Source organism: Oryctolagus cuniculus, chromosome 20, assembly GCF_051225735.1.
Source record: "Oryctolagus cuniculus isolate XC-2025 breed Fujian yellow rabbit chromosome 20, ASM5122573v1, whole genome shotgun sequence".
Classification (NCBI taxonomy): domain Eukaryota; kingdom Metazoa; phylum Chordata; class Mammalia; order Lagomorpha; family Leporidae; genus Oryctolagus; species Oryctolagus cuniculus.
In genome coordinates this window covers 54,293,461-54,317,087 of record NC_142886.1, presented here as the reverse complement: position 1 = coordinate 54,317,087, position 23,627 = coordinate 54,293,461, and the positions used below count along the sequence as shown (strand labels likewise).

The 23,627-nt window shown below is 44.8% G+C and overlaps 1 gene segment (V, D, J or C); it reads left to right on the top strand.

The window, feature by feature from the left end:
- Window positions 1-23,627, top strand: part of LOC149120233 (immunoglobulin heavy variable 3-66-like) — a 45,683-nt gene that overhangs the window by 6,149 nt on the left and 15,907 nt on the right. Inside the window, 2 exon segments of the V gene segment in view lie at window positions 1,829-2,158; window positions 5,563-5,693. Coding sequence covers window positions 1,829-2,158; window positions 5,563-5,693 — 461 coding nt within the window.

Sequence of the window (23,627 nt, the reverse complement as noted above, 5' to 3'; positions counted from 1 at the left end):
TGCACCCTCATGGGAGACCAGGAAGAAGCACCTGGCTTCCGGCTTCGAATTGGCACAGCGCGCCAGCCATGACCCACCAGTAGAGGTGGCCATTTGGGGGATAAACCAATGGAAGGAAGACCTTTCTCTCTGTCTCTCTCTCTCTAACTCTGCCTGTCCAAAAAAAAGACCCTTCAATAACTTAAGTTTTAAATTTGAGTTACCACACATGAATCAGAGAGGAGAACAAGAGAAAGAGAGATGTTCCGACACTGCGCTTTCCCAAATGTTGCTGTGGCCAGGTCTGCTTCCCAGCCTAGCCTGGTCTCAGGTCAACAATCAGGTGCATCCACTAGAGTGACAGGGCCCAAAAATCCTCCCATAAACTTCTGGGTCCTGGGGCTGCAGGAGCAGGAATCTGGTACTGGGACCCACAGCTACATATGAGACCCTGGCACTTCCCTTGGGGATATGCGCATCTTAAACAGTGCAACTTTCAATTTATTATTTCCATGAAATGTGATGACACAGTTAAGACTAATGTACTGCATATTTGTGCAAAATATCATTTTCTTACTCTGCTTTACTCTCAGTTTCATTCTTTTAAGATTTTCAGATATTTTAGTTAAAAACTAAGAAAAACACATTCACTTGGCCCCCACAGAACCTGAAAACTCAGGGCCACCGACTTCTGCCACAAAACCTGCATGCTGCACAGGGCTAAACTGGATGAATCTGTTGTGAAGGAGCCCAAAGGGTTTCAGGCCTTAAAGTGACGGGAGGAGGTGGGCCGGGGCTGGGTGACACAGGGGCAGTGGGCAGCACCGTGGGATGTGATATTTGCTCTTGGCATAGGTGTGATGAGGAGTGAGAGAGGCACAGCTGAGTCGCACTCACCACAGGCACACTTTCAACCTGTGCGGCTGCCTCTGTATCTATCACAGCTCAACAGCATTGCCCATGGAAGCAAAATTGCCCGGCAAAGAAATTGTGAAGAGCAGACAGACAGACAGACACTGGCACGTGGAACACCACACTCAGATGCACCTGCATGGAACCTGGTCCCCTGTGCATCTCTCTGTCAAAAATGGAATCCAGCAAAAGTGCTCCTTGTTCTGCTGCTGGCAGGGAGTTCTGCAGACCTCACCAGGAAGCCCCAGTGAGTGCTGAGTGTGGACTGGGGCAGAGCTGAGTCCTGTGGTGAGGGGCACGGATCAAGGTGCTGGGGATTCCTCTTACCACACTGGAGCTGGAGACACATCCACACTGTACTGATGATTTCTCCTGTAATGTTGAATGGACCAAGACCTACGGGAACCCATGAAAACATGTTGTAGGTCCATTCACATAAAAGGACCAAGACAGGGTTCAGTGTGCAATGAGAGCACACAATTCATCACTCATCCCATAAGTGTGCACAGACAGACTGCCCCGGGACACTCTCATCAGTCTGGGCACAGTCTTATCTGAGGCGTCTGACACCATGCCTGCTATATAGGAGCAGCACCTGCAAATAGAGCTCCCTCTGCCCATGAAAACCAGCCCAGCCCTCACCCTGCAGCTCTGGCACAGGAGCTCCAGCCCCAGGACTCCCAGGTGTCTACTCAGTGATCGCACTCAACACAGACGCTCACCATGGAGACTGGGCTGCGCTGGCTTCTCCTGGTCGCTGTGCTCAAAGGTAATGATGGAGAACGTGGGGCACTGAGTCTGGGAGAGGACGTGAGTGAGAGACACAGAGAGTGTGAGTGACAGTGTCCTGACCAGAATGTCTGTGTTTGCAGGTTCCAGTGTCAGGAACAGCTGGAGGAATCCTGGGCAGGCCAAGTCCTGCCTGGGGATCCCTGACACTTACATGCACAGTCTCTGGATTCTCCCTCAGTAGCTATGCAATGATCTGGGTCCGCCAGGCTCCAGGGGAGGGGCTGGAATACATCGGAATCATTTATACTGGTGGTAGCGCATACTACGCGAGCTGGGTGAATGGTCGATTCACCATCTTCAAGACCTTGAGCACGGTGGATCTGAAAATGACCGGTCTGACAGCCACGGACATGGCCACCTATTTCTGTGCCAGAGACACAGCAAGGGGCCTCAGGCTGAGCCCAGACACAAACCTCCATGCAGGGACGCACGGCTCCACCAGGGAGCGCACAAGACTCACTGAGCGCAGATTCTGGTCCTGCACAGGCGCAGAGGGAGATGAAGCCCTGGTTTCCTGCAGGGATGGGGTTTCCTCTCCTGTAACAGTTTTGAGGGAAGAATTCTTCTTTTATGATTCTGTCCCTGCTACTGAATTCCTGACATAGAGAAGTTTGATGTGACAAGAGAAGTCCTATATGAACCAATTCAGGTTCAGTGGTCTCCAGGATCAGAGATGTGGGTCTATCTGGGTACAACGTGAGTGTTGTCCATCTGAGTCAGGACAACGCTCTCAGGGCACTGCCAACTTTAGGACAATTTTAGTTTTCGCTTTCGACCAGGACAGCTGAGGCAGGGTTCTTGGTCTTTATAAATCAGCTATTTAAGTATCTCTTGCCTGTCAAAAGGAGCAAGTGTGCTGAACTGAACCAACCTTTGACGCTACATGTGGGTGATCCACACTCACTTTCTGCAGACTTTAACCCGACCTGCATTTGCCCTTAATCCTGGAACAGTCTGTGGTCCCTGTGTGAATGTCACAGCACTCAGGAATGTACTTGCAGCTCAGCTGTGTCTCAGGCTGGGCTTCTGCAGGCACCTGGGAAGCCTACAGGGACTTCCGCATCCTCTAGGTCGTGGGACCCTCCTGGGGGGCTCCCTGCATGAACTCAGGAGGGAAGAGCACTGGACATCAGCAGTCAAGGTCATAAATGAATGGAAAGTATTGAGTGTGCACTTCCAGCTGATCTGGTCCTGCTCCAATGTTGGGGACGCCCTGCACCAGCTGTGGTTCAGGGAGAGCAGAAAGTGGGACACACAGTGGTTGTGCACTCTGGGGCTGGAGTCCACATCAAAGGGAGCTGTGCCTGTGGATCCCGTATGATGACCAGTGTCCTGAGGCTGGATCACAGCTGCAGGAAGAGCCAGTCTTAGACCATGTGTCCAGAGTCCCTGCTCTTCACCCAGTAGCTATGCTGATGTCATCAATAACCCATTGTAGTTTTTCATCAATTTTAGAGTAGTAGAGACACCCAGGCTTCATATCAAATTGCTGCACTGAATCTATTTACAAAATTTCCCACACTTGTAATGAATAATAAACCTGGAAGACAGTAGATGATGGATCTGTCAGGAGGCCCCATCTCCAAGGTGGGAACACTGATGCAGTTCCATGCTCCTGGGTTCCAGTTGCCAAGCCTTGAGTGCACTGCCTTTATTTATCATCTCCATAAAACATTGGCAAACACAACACCATTATTCAGAGTTCTGAATCTTCATATTTGGACATTTTTCTCTTTTGATTTTCATAAATGTTTGATAAATAATATTTGATTATGGACATAAGAGATACAATGATATCTGTTGAAAAAATGAATGTGTATTAATGGAATTATGAAGTCATTCTTATTGACATGCTCATCACAATCCCACTTGTTTCCAGGTATAGTATCATTTTTCTCCTGCTTGGAATTCTGTGGACACAATATTCTCTTAACTGCTGTCACCATGCTATACAGATCATTCAAAGTGTGGATCTGTCAGACTGAAACTCTGACCTTGCTCCAGCGTCTCCTCTGTTCCTCCCTCACTCAGACTTTGGTCTTCACCATTGTATCCTGCCTCTGTGAGTTCATCCTTTTGATCCCAAGTAACTAGCATCACGTATTATTTGTCTTCTTGTAAGGATGGTGAGCAGAGTATACTTATCCTGACCTATTATCCTTGGACATTATTCTCCAGGATGATCCAAGTTGTCCAAAATACAAAATTCCCTCCACTTTACTGCCATATAAACTTCTTGTTAAAATACAACTTTGTCCATTTCCTCAATTGTTGATTTCCTTATTCAATGAAAATTTCACTGGATTATTGTGTGAACTCTTGTGAATGACCCTGCATTAACTCAACGTGGAACTGCAGAGGTGTTTGCCACAGTGACTGCGGATCAGTGGACCCCTCCCTGGGATTTCATATTCCTTCTAATAGGCAATGCTGTTTGAAGATCTTGTGATAATTCTATTTCCCAGTTTTTCATGCTTTTCCATAATGTTTTTTCCTATTTACCTGGCTCCAGCCTTGGATCAAGGTTGACATCTCTCTCTCTCCTCCTTCATGAGGCTTGTAGGTCTGATATCTCTGATAATACTAATTCTAACAGGAGGAATGGCATGTCTCACTGTGCTTCTAACATGGAAATGCATAATGTTTGCCTTTACATATGCACTTTGAAAATTTGAAGATACTATTTCATTTATTTTAAAATTTGTATATACATATTTTCCATAAACAAAAAGAGACTGAGACTGACAGTGATCTTCTAACTCCGGGGTCACTTCCCCGATGGCTACAAAAGCTTCAGCTGGGTGAGGCAACAGCCTGGTGCTTGGAATTCTGTCCAGGGCTTCACGTGGGAGTACTTGGAACATCACCCATGGCTTCCCAGAGGGGCTTAGGCAGGAATCTGACACTGGAACCAAACTAGGACACAGCACTAAACATCCTGACATGGGAGGCAGGAATCCCACAGGCTCACTCCAGTGCTGCTCCTGTCACCACCTTATCATCACTGCATTTCAACAACTGATTTCTTCCCTTGGGATTCAGTTGCTTGAGATCATTCAACATTAGGAAACAGGCTCCTAATCATATGTATAACTAATGTTTCAATGTTTAAAAAAACCTATTTTTTATTTGAAAGTCAGTGTTATAGCAAGAGAGGAAGAGACCAACAGATGGAGAGAGAATCTTCCATCCACTGGTTCACTTCCTATATGGCAGCAAAGGTGAGGTTGGGCAAGCCTAATGCCAAGAGCCTGGAACTTTCTCCAGTTTCCCACATGGCTTGAAGGGGGCACACACTTGAGTCATCGTTGACAGAGTTCCCAGGTCTGGATCCCAGCAGGGAGCTGGATTTGAAGTAGAGCAAGCAGAATCTGAACCCATGCTCCTGAGTGATGCATGCCGCAAGTCGGCCCCCTCGGCTATGATCTGAAAATACTTTCTCCCCATCGGTGATCATATCCTTGTTCTTCAATCTTTCTCTTTGTTACTCAGAATCTGTAGTTGGATCCATTATCCTTTGTCTATGTATCTTGGTTGCCTGTACTTTGGAGATTATCAAACTATCATTGCCCAAACCAATGGGAACTTGCTTTTGTCCTGTGTTTTCCTCTAGAACTTTACAGTCTCGGGTCTTTCCTTTAAGAGTTTCATCCTATTCACTCTTTTTGGGATACTGGTGTGAGATGACAGCATGATGAATTATTTTCAGGTGCACTCAAGTTTCCCCAGCACCATGAAATTCCGCACTTAGTTTCCTGAAACATTTCAGATGACCTCATTGCATGAACTCATGGGAAGCACAGGTGGACATTTGTATTCAAAGAATAATCTGTTTGGAAAGTGTGTGGTGTGGACTTACAGGTTCTGTTTCTGCTCCAGTGTGGTGGAATCCGCTGCACTGCAGTATTTCAGGATGAGCAGCGTGGGACAGTCCAGGGCCCTGACTCTGGGGCCAGAGTCGCCATCCCTGGGAACTGGCTGCCAGGGGCTGCCACACGCTGACCCATCTGGTGAGCTGAATCAGTGCTGCGTGATGAGCCAGCCCTGGACCATCTGTCCAGAGTCCCCACTCCTCCCTCCCTGGCTCCCCCTGGCTGTCCTCATCAGTACTTCATCCTTTCCAAGAGAGAAAATAACTCCTCTTCTTTCAAGTTCATTCTCCTCAAGGGGAAACCAAGTTCCTGCAGCCAGAAATACCCAGTGCAGCGATCCCCTGTGTTTTACAGGATATTTTCTGCTAAACTGCAATTGATCTGCCATGAACAGTTCTTACAGAAACTGCAGCCAGTCACTCACCTCATGCAGCAATGTGTGTTCTGAGTGACTCCCATCTAAATCCAGAGACACAAAAATTCCTACTAAATTAAAACAGTTGACATATCTCTGCCTTTTCTGAGAGAAGATTGACAAACAGAAAGTGTTTCTATTTAGCTGGGGACAGTTTTCATGCATTTGCCTAGAGAATTCATTGACACAATCCACTATCTGACACAGTGAATTCCATTGTTCTGTGAGAACACCTCATATCTACAGTACTAGAAAATGTGAAATTTAATTTGTCAGATATCTACAGTCACAAGAAATTGCCCCAACAAGAGAATTCACTCAAATTATAACTGACAGAAACATATTCCATTTGTTTGAACACCATGACAGAGTCTCCCACCAGGTGCTGAGGGGCTGTCAGTTGTATAAGACGCTGGGTCCCCAGGGTGACAAATGGCAGGACTGCACCATGGTGAGAAGAGGGAGGTCCTGTTCTGGGCAGCAGGACTGGGGTCTCTGATGACTGTGTTTTCAAGGAGTTGGCAGGTGGGCCTTGGTAGGTCCATGAAGAAACGGCTTGTGAAACCAGTTGGACACAGGGAGATTGGGGGGTAACTAAACAGCACAGAGAGAGGTTTCCATGGACTTGATCTGAGTGAAGACAGGGGCTCTTCTAAAATGACTCAGCGTCACACATGGGAGGGGAGGAATTTCAGAGGGCAGTGGTGGGGCAGTTGTGCCAGCCAGACTCGACAGATAACCTCTCACATGCCGATGAACTCACAGCCCTCGTGACTGCATTAGTACCAGGAATGATTGCAACACCACGTAATTTTCTTCTTAGAATAAAACCACAGACAGACGCAAGACAAGTCAACAGAGAATTGTCCCTTCAAAATAGATTTCATAAATGTTAAATTGACAAATAGTACCTGAATCTGTATGTGAGGTATAAGGAAAGGTGTTGATGTGGATTTATTTCATCAGGAATTCTAGAGTCAGACGAACTCACAAGTCCTTCCCTAGCAACACCACCATTCTTTGTGATCGAATGACAAATGCCTACTCCTGCAGGAACTGGAAAGAACACAATAAAGCTTCATAACTATTGTCCCCGTGCTGTGCAGTAGATCTCTCCACGTGCCTTTCTGGTCACAGAAAAATTCTCTGTGCTTGCAGGAACGTGGTCCCTTTTCTTCTCTACTCCCAGACTTGGGTATCTGCATTGTACTTCCTGCCTCTGTGATTCACTTTCGTGCATTCCATATATAATTAAGATCATCAGGGCCGGTGCTGTGGTGAAGTGGGTTAAGCCTCTGCTTTCAGTGCTGGCATCCTATGTGGACGCCAGTTGGAGTCCTGGCTGTTCCACTTCCAATCCAGCTCTCTGCTGTGGCCTTGGTAGGCAGTAGAAGATGGCTGACATCTTCAGCTCCTGTAATCCCGTGGGAAACCCAGAGGAGGCACCTGCCTCCTAGATTCAGATCAATGCGGCTCTGACCACATTACCGACTAGAGAGAGAGCCAGTGGATGGAGGACTTCTCTCTCTTTCTCACTACCTCTCCTTCTTTCTCTGAATAATTCTGAATCAAAAAAATTAAATAAAGACTTATAAAATGAGAACAATCACATGGTATGAACCCACATTAAAAAAAAAAAGAAAAACAAAAATAATTAACCTTAAATGAATCCACTTGTACTCTTTCATCAGTTTAAAAGTGGACAGCAGGAATTAGGACACAATTAGCTAAGTCCCCACTACAGACACCCCTGTTCCCATATGACTGCTGCTTCAGTTCATCCACACGGCTTCCCACCATTTGATGATAAAGCATCATGGGAAACTGTACCTGATGCTACAAGCGAATGAGCTCCTACCACTGACATAGGAAACACAGACCCAGTCTTTTGCTCTAGGATTTAGGAAGACTAACTCCTAGAAGTTGTAGGCATTTCGTATTGTGGAGCTGTCAATCCAAAGACAAAAATATCCCATTGTCAATTCACTGCCCATGTCTACATTTCTGTTTCCCTCACCAATTCTCTCTCTGACACTGTTCCAATGTCATTAGCATAGTTAATAATGAAGCAAAGGTTATTTTAAAATGAAGGACATGGTATTGCTAACAATGGACATTAAGGGCACACACATATTGTAATGAAATGAAGTCATTGCCTTCTACTGTTAAAAAAACAGTGAGAAAATAAATATTCACATGATCTCAATTTTATCATAGCCATCAAACTACACACCAAGAACACTCATAACTTCCCTGGGCACTGTCCTGTCTGAGGCGTCTGACCCCAGGGCTGCCTATATAGCAGCAGCACATGCAAAGAGGGCCTCCCTCTGCCCATGAAAACCAGCCCAGCCCTCACCCTGCAGCTCTGGCACAGGAGCTCCAGCCCCAGCACTCCCAGGTGTCCACTCAGTGATCGCACTCAACACAGACGATCACCATGGAGACTGGGCTGCGCTGGCTTCTCCTGGTCGCTGTGCTCAAAGGTAATGATGGAGAACGCGGGGCACTGAGTCTGGGAGAGGACGTGAGTGAGAGACACAGAGAGTGTGAGTGACACTGTCCTGACCATGACGTCTGAGTTTGCACGTGACCAGTGTCAGGAGCAGCTGGTGGAGTCCCAGGGAGGCCTGGTCACGCCTGGGGAATCTCTGAAACTCTTCTGCAAAGCCTCTGGATTCACCATCAGTAGCAGCTACTGGATGTGCTGGGTCCGCCAGGCTCCAGGGAAGGGGCTGGAGTGGATCGGATGCATTTATACTGGTGATCGTAGCACATACTACGCGAGCTGGGTAAATGGCCGATTCTCCATCTCCAGAGAGAACACCCAGAACACGGTGTCTCTGCAAATGAATAGTCTGACAGCTGCAACACGACCCTGTATTACTGTGCAAGACAGCTGAGCCCAGACAGAAACCTCCCTGCAGGGGCGCGAGTCTCCACCAGGGGGCGAACAAGACTCATTGAGCGCAGATTCTGGTCATGCACAGGTGCAGAGTGAGATGAAGCCCTGTTTTCCTGTCAGGGAATTGGGGTTTCCTCTCCTGTAACAGTTTTGAGGGAAGAATTCTTTTATGATTCTGACCCTGCTAGTTGTTCCCTGACGTGGAGAAGTTTGATGTGACAGGAGAAGTCCTATATGAATGAATCCAGGCTCAGTGGTCTCCAGGATCACCAGGATCAGAGATGTGGGTCTATCTGGGTACAACGTGAGTGTTGTCCACTCTGACAGGACAACGCTCTCAGGGCAATGCCAACTTTAGGGAAATTTTACATTTCCCTTTCGATCCAGTGATAGCTGAGCCAGGGTTTGGGTTTAAAAATCGGCTATTTAACTATCTCTCTCCATTCAAAACGAGCGACTGTGCTGAACTAAACCAAACTTTCATTTTACACTGTGGGCAACAAACACTCCCTTTCCACAGACTTTATTCCTAATCTCCATTTACCATTTAATCCTAACACAGTCTATGTTCCCTGTCTGAACGTCACAGCACTCAGGACTGTACTTGCAGCTCAGCTGTGTCTCAGGCTGAGCTTCTGCAGGCACCTGGGAAGCCTCCAGGGACTTCCTCATTCTCTAGGTCCTGGGACCCTCCTGTGGGCTCCCTGCCTGAACTCAGGAGGGAAATGCACTGGACATCAGCAGTCAAGGTCATTACTGAATGGAAAGTGTTGAGTGTACACTTCTAGCTGATCTGGTTCTGTCGCGTGTTGTGGGACGCCCTGCACCAGCTGTGGTTCAGGGAGAGCAGAAAGTGGGACACACAGTGGCTGTGCACTCTGGGGCTGGAGTCCACATCACAGGGAGCTGGGTCTGTGGCTCCAGCATGATGACCAGTATCCTGAGGCTGGATCACAGCTGCAGGAAGAGCCAGTCTCAGAGACCATGTATCCATAGTCACTACTCTTCACTCCATGTCTACGCTGGCTGGAATCATCAATCCATTTTGAATCCTTCATCAGTTTTAGAGAGAGAGTCACTCAGGCTGCATATCAGAGTGCTGGACTGAACGTATTTACGTTCTTTTTTTTTTTTTTTTTTTGACTGTCATATTTAGACGGTGGGTGAGTGAGAGAGAGACAAAGATAAAAGTCTTTGTTCCATTGGTTCCACCAAAATGGCCACTACGGCCAGCATGCTGCAACAATCCAAAGCCAGAAACCAAGTGCTTCCTCCTGGTCTCTCATGCGGGTGCAGGGCCCAAACAGTTGGGCCATCCTCCACTGTCTTCTCAGGCTGCATCAGAGAGCTGGAGTGGAAGAGGAGTAACCGGGACAGAATCCACCGCCGTAACCAGGACTAGAACCCAGATTAGCCTAGTGAGCTGCGGCACTGGCCCACATTTACATTCTTAACCACACTTGTAACTGACAGTGCACCCTGGAAGACAGCAGATGATGGATCTGTTATGAGGCCCTATCACCAAGGTGGGAACACTGATGCAGTTCCATGTTCCTGGGTTCCAGCTGCCAAGCCTTGAGTGCACTGCCTTTGTTTCTCAACTCCATAAAACATTGGCAAACACAACACCAGTATTCAGAGTTTTGAATCTTCATGATTTGCCATTTTTGCCATTTCATTATCATAAATGTTTGATAAATAATAATTGAATATAGACATATGAGGTACAATGATATTGTTGTAAAACGAATGTATCAAATTGAGTGGAATTATGAAGTCACTCCTATTGACATGCTCATCACAAAATCCACATGTTCCCATGGTAGAATGTCAGTTGTCTTCTGTTTTGGAATTCTGTAGACACAATATTTGCTTAACTGCTGTCACCATGCTGTACAGTAGATCCCTCAACATGTGGATCCTCTGGGACTGAAACTCTGACCTTGCTCTAACGTCTCCTCTGTTCCATGCCCTTTTCTTCCATTATTGATTCTTTCTGCCATGAAAATTTCACTGCATTATATGTGTGAACACTCGTGAACGACGCTGCTTTAATTGCACATGGAACTGCAGTTGTATTTTCTATAGAGACTGTGAATCCCATGCACATCTCCCTGGGATTTCACATTCCTGCTACCCAAAATGCTGTTTGAAGATCCTGTGATAACTGTATGTCTCAGTTTTTGATGACTTTCCATAATGGATTTACTAATTTACCTGACTCCAGCCTTGTACAACCAGAGTGGTCATCTCTGTTCCTTCACAAGAATTGTCAGCTCTGGCTTGTCTGGTAATACTCATTCTAACATGAAGGATGGGACATCTCATTGTGCTTCTAAAATGTACATACATGATGATCTGAGATTTATGGCATTTTACATGTTTGCTTTTATATCATTTCTTAAATTTTATAGATGTAATATACATTTAAAAATTCATAGATTTTGTTTTAAAATTTGTATGTACGTTTTTATCTAAAACCACAAAGACTGAGACTGACAGTGATCATCTAACTCCTGGTCACTTCCCAGGTGGCTACAAACGCTTCAGCTGGAACAGGTGACAGACAGGTACTTAGAATTCATTCCAGGTCTCCAACATGGGAGTTCTTGGAACTTCACCTACAGCCTCCCAGAGTGGGCTTAGGCAGGAATCTGAAACTGGAACAAAACTAGGACACAGCACTCAGCATCCTGATGCGGGAGCAGCAATCCCATTGCTAACTCCAGTGCTGCTGCTGTCACCACCTTGGCAGTAACTGCATTTAAACAATTGATGTCTTCCCTTGGGATTCAGTTTTCTGTGTTTATTCAACATATGCATATAGGCTCCTAATGATATATAAAATTAATTTTCCATTTATTTTAATATCTATTTATTTAGTTTGAAAGGCAGTGTTATAGCAAGAGAGGAAGAGACCAACAGATGGAGAGAGAATCTTCCTTCCACAGGTTTCCTTCCTGAATGGCTGCAAAGGCTGGGATGGCTGAGCCTGAAGCCAGGAGCCTGGAACTTCCCCCAGTGTCCCCCAGAGCTGGAAGGGGACAAACACTTGGGTCATGGTAGACAGTGATCTCCATTGCACTCCCTACCTCTGTGAGTTCAAGCTTGTGGACTGCATATATAACTAATATCAAATACTATGTGTCCACATGTACCTGCATTATTTCTGTTAGCATATTATGCTCAAGGCTGACCCAAGATTTCCTAATGACAGAACAATCTCCTTCTTAACACTGAATAATATTTCATGTCAAATGGAACAGACTGCGTTCACCGTTTTATGCACATTTGGCTTTATTGTAGACTGAACTATTGTGAACATAGTTGCATTACCTGAACCCAGGACTGTGGGTGAATTGTGACACAGTGACTTCATACCCACTGCTTGAGCTGAACTCAGAGTCATGATTACTAGACACAGGGAAGAGAGGGAACAGTACACAGCTGCTACCAGGACACAAAGCACCACTCAAAGCAAGGAATAATTCTGCCCCCACCACAGTGGGCTGACTCACTTCACTACAACCCACGACATGTTCCACAAATAAACAGTACTGAGGACACCCAGTCTCCCAACACAAAGTGATGGAACAGAGGTAGAAATGTGAATGACAGTGAGTTGATCTGTGCCCATTTCTGCAATACACAGATTCCAATAGCACACTACACCCCACTAACATGCACAGTGTTCTGAGTTAATGAACAGTTTTAAAATAAGGTAATGGATGAATAAGGAAACAAGACATAGTATCCTTAAATGAATCCACTTGCAGTCTTTCATCTGTGTAAATATGGGCGGCAGGCATTAGGACAAAATTGGCAAAGTCCCCACTAGGGACACCCGTATTCCCATCAGAGTGCTGGGCTCTTTCCTGATAGCACATCGTGGTAAACTACAGATGATGCTATAGCGATAGAGCCCCTACAACGGACAAAGGAAACACAGACGCAGTTCTGGGCTCCAGGTTTTAGAAAGGCTAACTCCTAGATATTGTAGGCATTTGGGGAGTTTGGGGCTGTCAATCCAGAGGCAGAAATCTCCCATTTTCATCTTTGCTGTCCATCACTACACTTGTGTTTCTCTCACCCCTTCTCTCTATCACTATTCCAATGTCTTTCATATAGATGATAGAGAGGTCAATAGATGATATGAAACAATTGTTATTTAAAAAATGAAGGACATGATACTGCTAACACTAGATATTAAGGGTACACACATATTAAAAGGAAACAAGGTCATTGCCTTCAACTGTTATAAAAAAGCAATAAAAAATAAAAATTCATATGATCCGAATTCTATCATAGCCTACACCCCCAGGACATGTACATCTGCCCTGGGCCCTGTCCTGTCTGAGACGTCTACTCCAGGGCTGGCTATATAGGAGCAGACATGCAAATAGGGCCTCCCTCTGCTCATGAAAACCTGCCCAGCCCTCACCCTGCAGCTCTGGCACAGGAGCTCCAGCCCCAGGACTCCCAGGTGTCCACTCAGTGATCGCACTCAACACAGACGCTCACCATGGAGACTGGGCTGCGCTGGCTTCTCCTGGTCACTGTGCTCAAAGGTAATGATGGAGAACATGGGGCACTGAGTCTGGGAGAGGACGTGAGTGAGAGACACAGAGAGTGTGAGTGACACTGTCCTGACCAGGACATCTGTGTTTGCAGGTGTCCAGTGTCAGGAATAGCTGAAGGAGTCCGGGGGAGGCCTGGTCCAGCCTGGGGGAATCCCTGAAACTCTCCTGCAAAGCCTCTGGATTTGACTTCATTAGCTATTCAATGATCTGGGTCCGCCAGGCTCCAGGGAAGGGGCTGGAGTGGATCGGAATCATTTATGCTGGTAGAGGTAGCGCAGACTACGCGAGCTGGGTGAATGGCTGATTCACCATCTCCAGCGACAACGCCCAGAACACTGTGGATCTTCAAATGAACAGTCTGAAAGCCGCGGACACGGCCACCTATTTCTGTGCGAGAGACACAGTGAGGGGCCCTCAGGCTGAGCTCAGACACAAACCTCCCTGCAGGGACACGCGGCTCCAGTAGGGTGCACACAAAACGCACTGAATATATATTCTGGTCATGGGTAGGTGCAAAGGGACATTAAGCCCTGATTTCCTGTTAGGGAATTGGGGTTTCCTCTCCTCTAACGCATTTGAGGAAATGGTTCTATTCTTACGATTCTGTCCCTGCCACTGACTTCACTGACGGATAGAAACTTTGAATAGGGACTTAGCTGAAGATGGCGGAATAGAGAGGGAGGGAGCACAGCGAAGCTCCACTAAGGGAAGGTTCAAAGAGGGATGAAAATTTGTAGGTTTTTTTTTTTTTTGACAGGCAGAGTGGACAGTGAGAGAGATGGAGAGACAGAGAGAAAGGTCTTCCTTTTGCCGTTGGTTCACCCTCCAATGGCCGCCGCTGCAGCCGGCGCACCGCGCTGATCCGATGGCAGGAGCCAGGATCCAGGTGCTTTTCCTGGTCTCCCATGGGGTGCAGGGCCCAAGCACCTGGGCCATCCTCCACTGCACTCCCTGGCCATAGCAGAGAGCTGGCCTGGAAGAGGGGCAACCGGGACAGAATCCGGCGCCCCAACCGGGACTAGAACCCGGTGTGCCGGCGCCGCAAGGTGGAGGATTAGCCTATTGAGCCACGGCGCCGGCTAAAATTTGTAGTTTTTAAGCCCTTCCTCAAACTGGGGTGTTAGGGTGGACACGCGAGGAGGACGTGGACGCCTGAGACTCAGGACACCAACAGGAGCGTGTACGCACCAGCGCTGGAAGCCGAGGTGAGACGGGGCGCTTGCCCAGCACTGTGGCACAGCTGCCGCCGCCCCTCCCCCAACACATCCTGGGACGGACACTGAGACATGCATGACTGAGTGGGGGAGGAAATATAAAACGGAACAGAGTGAGTGGCGCCGACAGAGAGAGTGCACGATTCAGGGACACTAATTGAGAGTCTGAGTAAGCCAGTATCTCTTGGCGCCTCCCCGGAGCTCCAGCGGGCGGGAAGCAGCCATTTTGTTTGTTTACATTCGGGCTTAAAGGAGAACTATCTTTGCCTCCACACTAACCTTCGGAGGCAGAGCCCAAAGGTGGAGCTGAGGGTACTTGAGGGAGGGCAGCCCGAAGCCCTGAGACCCGACTACTCAAGTTACTGAATAGCGCCTCGTGGTGGGGAAAAAGCACAGGATCCAGAGCTGCAGTGGGCAGAGAGCAGCCATCCTGTCTGTTTACCTGCGGGCTGTGTAGAGCAGCCTGGTTACACAGGATTTTGGTAGAGACTCACAGCAGCCTATAGTAGAGGGAAATCAACCCGAAAAATCACCCAGACGGAATGCCAAAAAACAAAACCAAAAACCAAAAAAACATAGAAGATAATATAAATTTGCCAATGGAGCAGGCTAAACCAACCATAACAGAGGCAGAAGAAGAAGAAGTTGAAAACATGCCAGAAAAATAATTCAGAAAATTAATAATCAGAATACTTAGAAATAATGAGAAACAGTGTCAAGAGCTGAATGAAAAACAAGCCCAAGGATTAGAGATCTTAAAGAGAAGCCAGAATGAGATACTAGAACTGAAAAACTCAATTGACCATATAAAAAACACCGTGGAATCCCTCGGAAATCGAACAGATGAAATAGAAGACCGAATATCAGAATTCGAAGACAAAATTCCAGAAATAATACAGTCAGTTCAATCGCAGGAAGAAGAAATTAAAAAATTAAAAAACACGGTCGGAGACCTACAAGATTCAATCAAACAGTGTAATGTTCAGATAATAGGAGTCCCTGAGGGGGTGGAAAGAGAGAGAATGGATTAGACGGTGTCTTCAACGAAATAATATCAGAAAACTTTAAACAAAGGCAGCTGGATAACAACACACAAATACAACAGATAACCAGGACCCCGAACAGAGTAGACCAGAAGACAAATTCACCACGACACATTGTGGCAACACTCAGTTCAGTGACACACAAAGAACAAATCCTAAAATGTGCCAGAGAAAAGCGACAAATCACATTCAGGGGTAAGTCAATCAGACTCACCCCAGACTTCTCATCGCAAACACTACAGGCAAGGAGACAATGGCATGATATATTTCAAGTTTTAAAAGACAAACAATGCCAACCTAGAATACTATATCCTGCAAAGCTATCATTTGTGAATGAAGGGGAAATAAAGATCTTCCACGACAAACAGAAACTGAAAGAATTTGTATCCACGCGTCCAACCCTACAACACTTGCTCAAAGACGTGCTGCACACAGAAATACAAAAACAAGAACTTCACTGCAAAAAAAAGCGAATGTAGAGTAACCCACAAACAAAGTTCAAAATACATAAACAGCTCGTTTCAGGAAACATGAAGGGAAAGACAGTACTTAACAGTAATCACATTGAATGCGAATGGTCTTAATTCCACGACAAAGAGGCACAGACTAGCGGATTGGATAAAACAAGAGGATCCAACTATATGCTGCCTTCAGGAGACACACCTCATCAGCAAAGATGCATGCAGAATGAAAGTGAAAGGATGGAAAAAGATACTCTAAGCTAATGGAAATCCAAAAAGAGCTGGTGTGGCCATCCTAATATCAGACAAAATAGACTTTAACATAAAAACTATTAAAAGAGACAGAGAAGAGCACTATATAATGATTAAAGGATCTATCCAACAGGAAGACATTACTATTATAAATGTATACGCACCTAATTACAGGGCGCCTGGCTACCTGAAAGAATTACTAAAGGATTTAAAGGGAGATATAGACTCAAATACAATAGTAACAGGGGACTTCAACACCCCACTCTCACCAATGGACAGATCAACCAGACAGAAATTCAACAAGGAAACAACTGAGCTAATTGACGCCATAGACCAAATAGACCTAATAGATATCTTCAGAACCCTCCACCCCACAGACACAGAGTTCACGTATTTCTCCCCAGTACATGGAACATTCTCTAGGATTGACCATATACTAGGCCATAAAGGGAGCCTCAACAAGTTCAAAAAAATTGAAACTATACCATGCAGCTTCTCAGACCATAGTGCAGTGAAACTTGAAATCAACAACCCAAGAATCTCTACACCATATGCAAATATATGGAGAATGGACAACATGATCCTAAATGAACAGTGGGTCATCGAAGAAATTAAAAGAGAAATCAAAAGATTTCTAGAAACAAATGAAAATGATAACACAACCTATCAAAACCTGTGGGACACAGCAAAAGCAGTGCTAAGAGGAAAGTTTATAGCAATTAGTGCCTACATCAAGAAGCTGGAAAGGAACCAAACAAATGAACTCTCCATGCACCTCAAGAAACTAGAAAAACAGCAGCAAATCAAGCCCAAATCCAAAAGGAGGAAAGAAATACTAAAGATCAGAGAAGAAATAAACAGAATTGAAACCAAAAAAACAATACAAAAGATCAACAAAACCAGGAGCTGGTTCTTTGAAAAAATAAACAAAATTGACACACCATTGGCCCAACTAACCAAAAACAGGAGAGAGAAGACCCAAATCTGTAAAATCAAAGATAGTAATGGAAATGTAACAACTGACACAATAGAAATAAAAAGAATCATCAGAAACTACTACAAAGAGATGTATGCTAACAAATTGGGGAACCTGGAAGAAATGGATAGATTCCTGGACAAATGCCACCTTCCTAAACTGAGCCGTGAAGATATAGAAAATCTAAACAGACCCATAACCATGGAAGAAATTGAATCAGTAATAAACGCACTACCGAAAAAGAAGAGCCCAGGACTGGATGGCTTCACTGCAGAATTTTACCAGGCATTTAGAGAACAACTAACCCCAGTTCTTCTCAAATTATTCCAAACGATTGAAAGAGAGGGAATCCTCCCAAATTCCTTCTACGAAGCCAATATCACCTTAATTCCTAAGCCTGGAAAAGACACAGCAGAGAAAGAAAACTACAGACCTATCTCCCTGATGAACATAGATGCAAAAATACTCAATAAAATTCTGGCAAACCGAATCCAACTACACATCAGAAAGATCATTCACCCGGACCAAGTGGGATTTATCCCTGGTATGCAGGGATGGTTCAATATTTGAAAGTCAATCAACGTAATCCAGCACATTAACAAATTGAGAAACAAAAATCATATGGTTATCTCAATAGATGCAGAGAAAGCATTTGACAAAATACAACACCCCTTCATGATGAAAACCCTAAGCAAATTGGGGTTAGAAGGAACATTCCTCAACACAATTAAGGCAATCTATGATAAACCAAAGGCCAGCATCATATTGAATGGGGAAAAGTTGGAGGCATTTCCATTGAGATCTGGCACCAGACAGGCATGCCCACTCTCACCATTGCTATTCAATATAGTCCTAGAAGTCTTAGCCAGAGCCATCAGGCAAGAAAAAGAAATTAAAGGGATACAAATGGGAAAGGAGGAAGTCAAACTATCCCTGTTTGCAGATGACATGATACTATATATAGAGGACCCAATAAACTCCTATAAGAGGCTACTGAAACTCATAGAAGAGTTTGGTAAAGTAGCAGGATACAAAGTCAACGCTCAGAAATCAACAGCCTTTGTATACACAGACAATGCCAGGGCCGAGGAAGAACTACTAAGATCAATCCCATTCACAATAGCCACAAAAACAATAAAGTACCTTGGAATAAATTTAACCAAGGAGGTCAAAGACCTCTATGATGAAAATTACAAAACACTAAAGAAAGAAATAGAAGACGACACAAAAAAATGGAAAAACCTGCCATGCTCATGGATTGGAAGAATCAATATCATCAAAATGTCCATTCTCCCAAAAGCAATTTACAAGTTCAATGCAATACCAATCAAAATACCAAAGTCATTCTTCAAAGACCTAGAAAAAACGATGCTGAAATTCATATGGAGAAACAGGAGACCCAGAATAGCTAAAGCAATCCTTTACAATAAAAACAAGGCCAGAGGCATCACAATTCCAGACTTCAAAGCATACTACAGGGCAGGGCAGTTATAATCAAAACAGCCTGGTACTGGTACAAAAACAGATGGATAGACCAATGGAACAGAATAGAAACACCGGAGATCAATCCAAACATCTATAACCAACTCATATTTGACAAAGGACCTAAAACCAACCCCTGGAACAAGGACAGCCTCTTCAACAAATGGTGCTGGGAAAACTGGATGTCCACATGCCACAGTATGAAGCAAGACCCCTACCTTACACCTTATACAAAAATCCACTCAACATGGATCAAAGAACTAGAGTTGCACCACGACACCATGAAACTAATTGAGAGCATAGGGGAAACCCTTCAAGATATCGGAATAGGCGAAGAATTCCTGGAGAAGACCCCCACAGGCACGGGTAATCAAAGATAAAATAAACAAATGGGATTACCTAAAATTGAAGAGTTTATTAACAGCAAAGGAAACAGTCAGGAAAGCGAAGAGGCAACCAACAGAATGGGAGACGTTATTCGCAAACTACACAACAGATAAAGGATTAACAACTAGAATCTACACAATGATCAAAAAACACCACAGAATCCAAACAAACAACCCAATAAAAAAATGGGCCAAGGACCTTAACAGGCATTTTTCAAAGGAGGAAATCCAAATGGCCAACAGGCACATGAAAAAATGCTCAGGATCCCTAGCCATCAGGGAAATGCAGATCAAAACCACAATGAGATACCACCTCACTCCAGTTAGATTGGCTTACATACAGAAATCAACCAACAACAGATGCTGGTGAGGATGTGGAGAAAAGGGGGCACTAATCCACTGTTGGTGGGAATGCAAGCTGGTAAAGCCACTATGGAAGACAGTCTGGAGAGTCCTCAGAAACCTGAACATAGCACTACCACAGGACCCAGCCATCCCACTCCTTGGAATATACCCAAATGGAATTAAAGGGGTGAAAAAAGCCATTTGCACCTCAACATTTGTTGCAGCTCAATTCACAATAGCTAAGACATGGAGTCAACCTAAATGTCCATCAGCGGATGACTGGATAGAGAAACTATGGGATATGTACTCTATGGAATACTATACAGCAGTAAAAAACAACGAAATCAGGGCATTCACAACAAAATGGAGGAAGCTGGAAAACATCATGCTGAGTGAAATAAGCCAGTCCAAAAGGGATAAATATCACATGTTCTCCCTGATTGATGGCAACTAAACGAGCACCTAAAATGATACCCATTGAAGTGAAATGGACACTATGAGACACAATGACATGAGCAGCCCTTGTCTAGACTGTTGAGGAAAAACTTACTATTTTGTTCCTTTAGTATCTTTGTTGTTGTTGCTCGGTATGCTCTACACAAGACCACTGGTTGAACTCTGCAATCAATGCACAACCATTCTTAAGCGTTTAAAAATTAATAGGAAATTGATCTTTGTGGAACATGGAAGTGGGAATAAGAGAGGGAGGAGATATATAGGACGGCACATACGCAATCAGAGCTACCTCCAATGGTGGAACTGGAAATGTGCCATGGGATTTCAACTCAATCTTACCAAGGAGGCAGGTACCAATGCCAGCACACTTGGTAAAGAGACAAATATAAATACACAACTGATCCAAAAGATAGGGTAAGTGTTGAAGAGATTACACAAATAAGACCAGTGTAAGCAAATAATGAAAGATAGAATCAAAAGGGTTGAGAATGATCCTGCGGGGGAAGCAGGTCACACAGCAGACTCATAGAATGGCAAATGCCCAAAACAGCACTCCTGCCTCAGAATCAACCCTTGGGACATTCGGATCTGACTAAAAGGTCCATGAGAGTCTTGCAGGCATGGAAAGCCATGACACGGTGGCAAAAAACAATCTAAATGAAGGATCCTGGTGAACAACACTCCAGCAGAAGGATCAGGCCATCAAGGAGAGAGGCGCCTTTCTCTGAAGGGAGGAAGGAACCTCCACTGTGATATGACCTTGACTAAACAAATTCAGAGTTGGTGAACTCAAGGGGCTTCCATAGCCTAGACAGCTCATAGCAAGAGTCTCGGGTGATTGCTGACATCATAAATAAGAGTGCCAATTGTTAAATCAACAACGGGAGTCACTGGGTTCATGCTCCCCTCGCAGGATCTCTGTCCTTAATATGTTTATCTATGAAACTCAAAAACAACACTACTAGTCGAACAATACCCTATACCTGGTTCAGTTGTGTGAGTGCAACCTGTTGAAATCCCTGCTTAGTATATACTAAATTGATCTTCGGTATATGAAGGTAACCGAAAATGAAAAGTGATGAAGGGGGGAGAGGGGAGAGGAAAAGGGTGAGGGAGGGCCACGGGAGGAAGGGAGGTAGGGGGGAAGCCACAACAATGCAAAAGATGCATTTTATATTCTACTTGAAACTATTGGTTGAGCTCTGTAATTAATACACAATTACTCTTAGGTGTTTAATTAATGCTATAACTAGTACTCAAATAGTATTTTACACTTTATGTTTCTGTGTGGGAGCAAAATGTGGTAATCTTTACTTAACATACGCTAAATTGATCTTCTGTATATAAAGATAATTGAAAATTAATTGTGATGTGAAGGGGAAGGGGAGAAGGAGTGGGAGAGGGGAGCGTTGTGGATGGGAGGGAAGACACGGGGGTGGGGGAGGAGGCTATTGTGGTCCATAAGCTGTACTTTGGAAATTTATGCTCATTAAATAAATTTTTAAAAAAAGAAAAAAAATGTGTATCACAGAAGAAAAAACAGTGTGGTCTTAATGAAATCACAATAATAGTAATTTTAAGAATATTAACTTTGACACGGAAATTACATAATTGGTAGTAACATTTCCTATTATGTGGCTGTGTATTCTCAGAAATATTTTATGTTTCTAGTTATTATGAAAATTTAATGGATTATTAAAAATTAATACATTTGTTTAAATAAACATAACTTTGGATAAAGAAAAAAAAAAAACTTTGAATAGAAGGAAGAAGTCCTACGTGACAATTTCGGGTTCATGACTGACAACTGTCCTCACCGCGATCAGATATCATGGGGATCTGTGAGGACCTCGTGAGTCTTTTCCAGTCTAACTCGTGCTGGTGTCCTCCGGGAACTGCTGACTCTAGGACAATTTTATTTTTCCCTTTATATCCTGGAGACAGCTGAGCCAGGGTCTCCGGTCTGTTAAATCTCAAATATTTCCCTCTCTTCCTGTCAAAGTAGCCTGTGTGCGGAACTGAACTGACATTTTATTTTAAACTGTGGGTGATCCACACTCACTTTCCACAGAATGTGGCCACCTTTAATCCTGGAACAGTCTGTGGTCCCTGTGTGAACGTCACAGCACTCAGGAATGTACTTGCAGCTCAGCTGTGTCTCAGGCTGAGCTTCTGCAGGCACCTGGGAAGCCTACAGGGACTTCCTCATTCTCTAGGTCCTGGGACCCTCCTGGGGGGCTCCCTGCATGAACTCAGAGGGGAAATGCACTGGACATCAGCAGTCAAGGTTATCACTGAATGGAAAGTGTTGGTTGTGCACTTCGAGCTGATCTGGTTCTGTCAAGTGTTGTGGGACTCCCTGCACTTGCTGTGGTTCAGCAGAGCAGAAAGTGGGACACACAGTGGCTGTGCACTCTGGGGCTGGAGTCCACATCACGGGGAGCTGTGTCTGTGGCTCCAGCATGATGACCAGTGTCCTGAGGCTGAATCACAGCTGCAGGAAGAGCCAGTCCCAGAGATCATGTGTCCAGAGTCCCTGCTCTTCACTCCATGTCTATGCTGACTGGGGTCATCAATGCTTTTGGAGACTTCCATCAGTATTAGAGAGGGAGACACCCAGGCTGCATATCAGAGTGATGGACACAGCCCATTTGCACGCTTTCCCAGACTAGTAACTGACAGTGCACCCTGGAAGACAGTAGATGATGGATGTGTTATGAGGCCCCATCACCAAGGTGGGAACACTGATGCAGTTCTATGCTCCTGGGTTCCAGCTGTCAAGCCTGAGTGCACTGCCTTTATTTATCATCTCCATAAAATATTGGAAAATATTGGAAAGCACTACACCAGTATTCAGAGTGTTGAATCTCCATTTTTGATCATTTAATCATTTCCTTTACATAAGTGTTTGATATATAATACCAAAACATAGACATATGAGGTACAATTATATGTGTTGAAAAATAAATGTATCAAATTGAGTTTTTATGAAGTCAGACTTATTGACATGCTCATCAGAAAACCACATGTTTCCATGGTAGAATGTCAATTGTCTCCTGTTTTGGAATTCTGTAGACACAATATTCCCTTCACTGCTGTGACCATGCTGTACAGTAGATCCTCAGTGTGTGGATCCTGTGGGACTGAAACTCTGACCTTGCTCCAGCGTCTCCTCTGCTCCTCCCTTGCTCAGACGTTGGTCTTCACCATCGTACTTCCTGCCTCTGTGACTTCATCCTTTTATCCCATGTATCCAGCATCACGTATTATTTGTCTTCTTGTCCTGCATGGTTAGCAGAGTGTACTTACCCTGACACATTATCCTTGGACATTATTCTCCAGGATCATCCGAGTTGTCCAAAATACAGAATTTCCTCATCTGTACTGCCATATAAACTTCCTGTTAAATATAATTTTGTCCATTTGTTCCATTGTGGATTATTTCTTCATGAATGTTTCACTGGATTGTATGTGTGAACTCTTGTGAATGATGCTGCATTAGTTGAACATGGAAGAGCAGAGGTGTTTGCCACATTGATTGCGGTTCCCCTGGACAC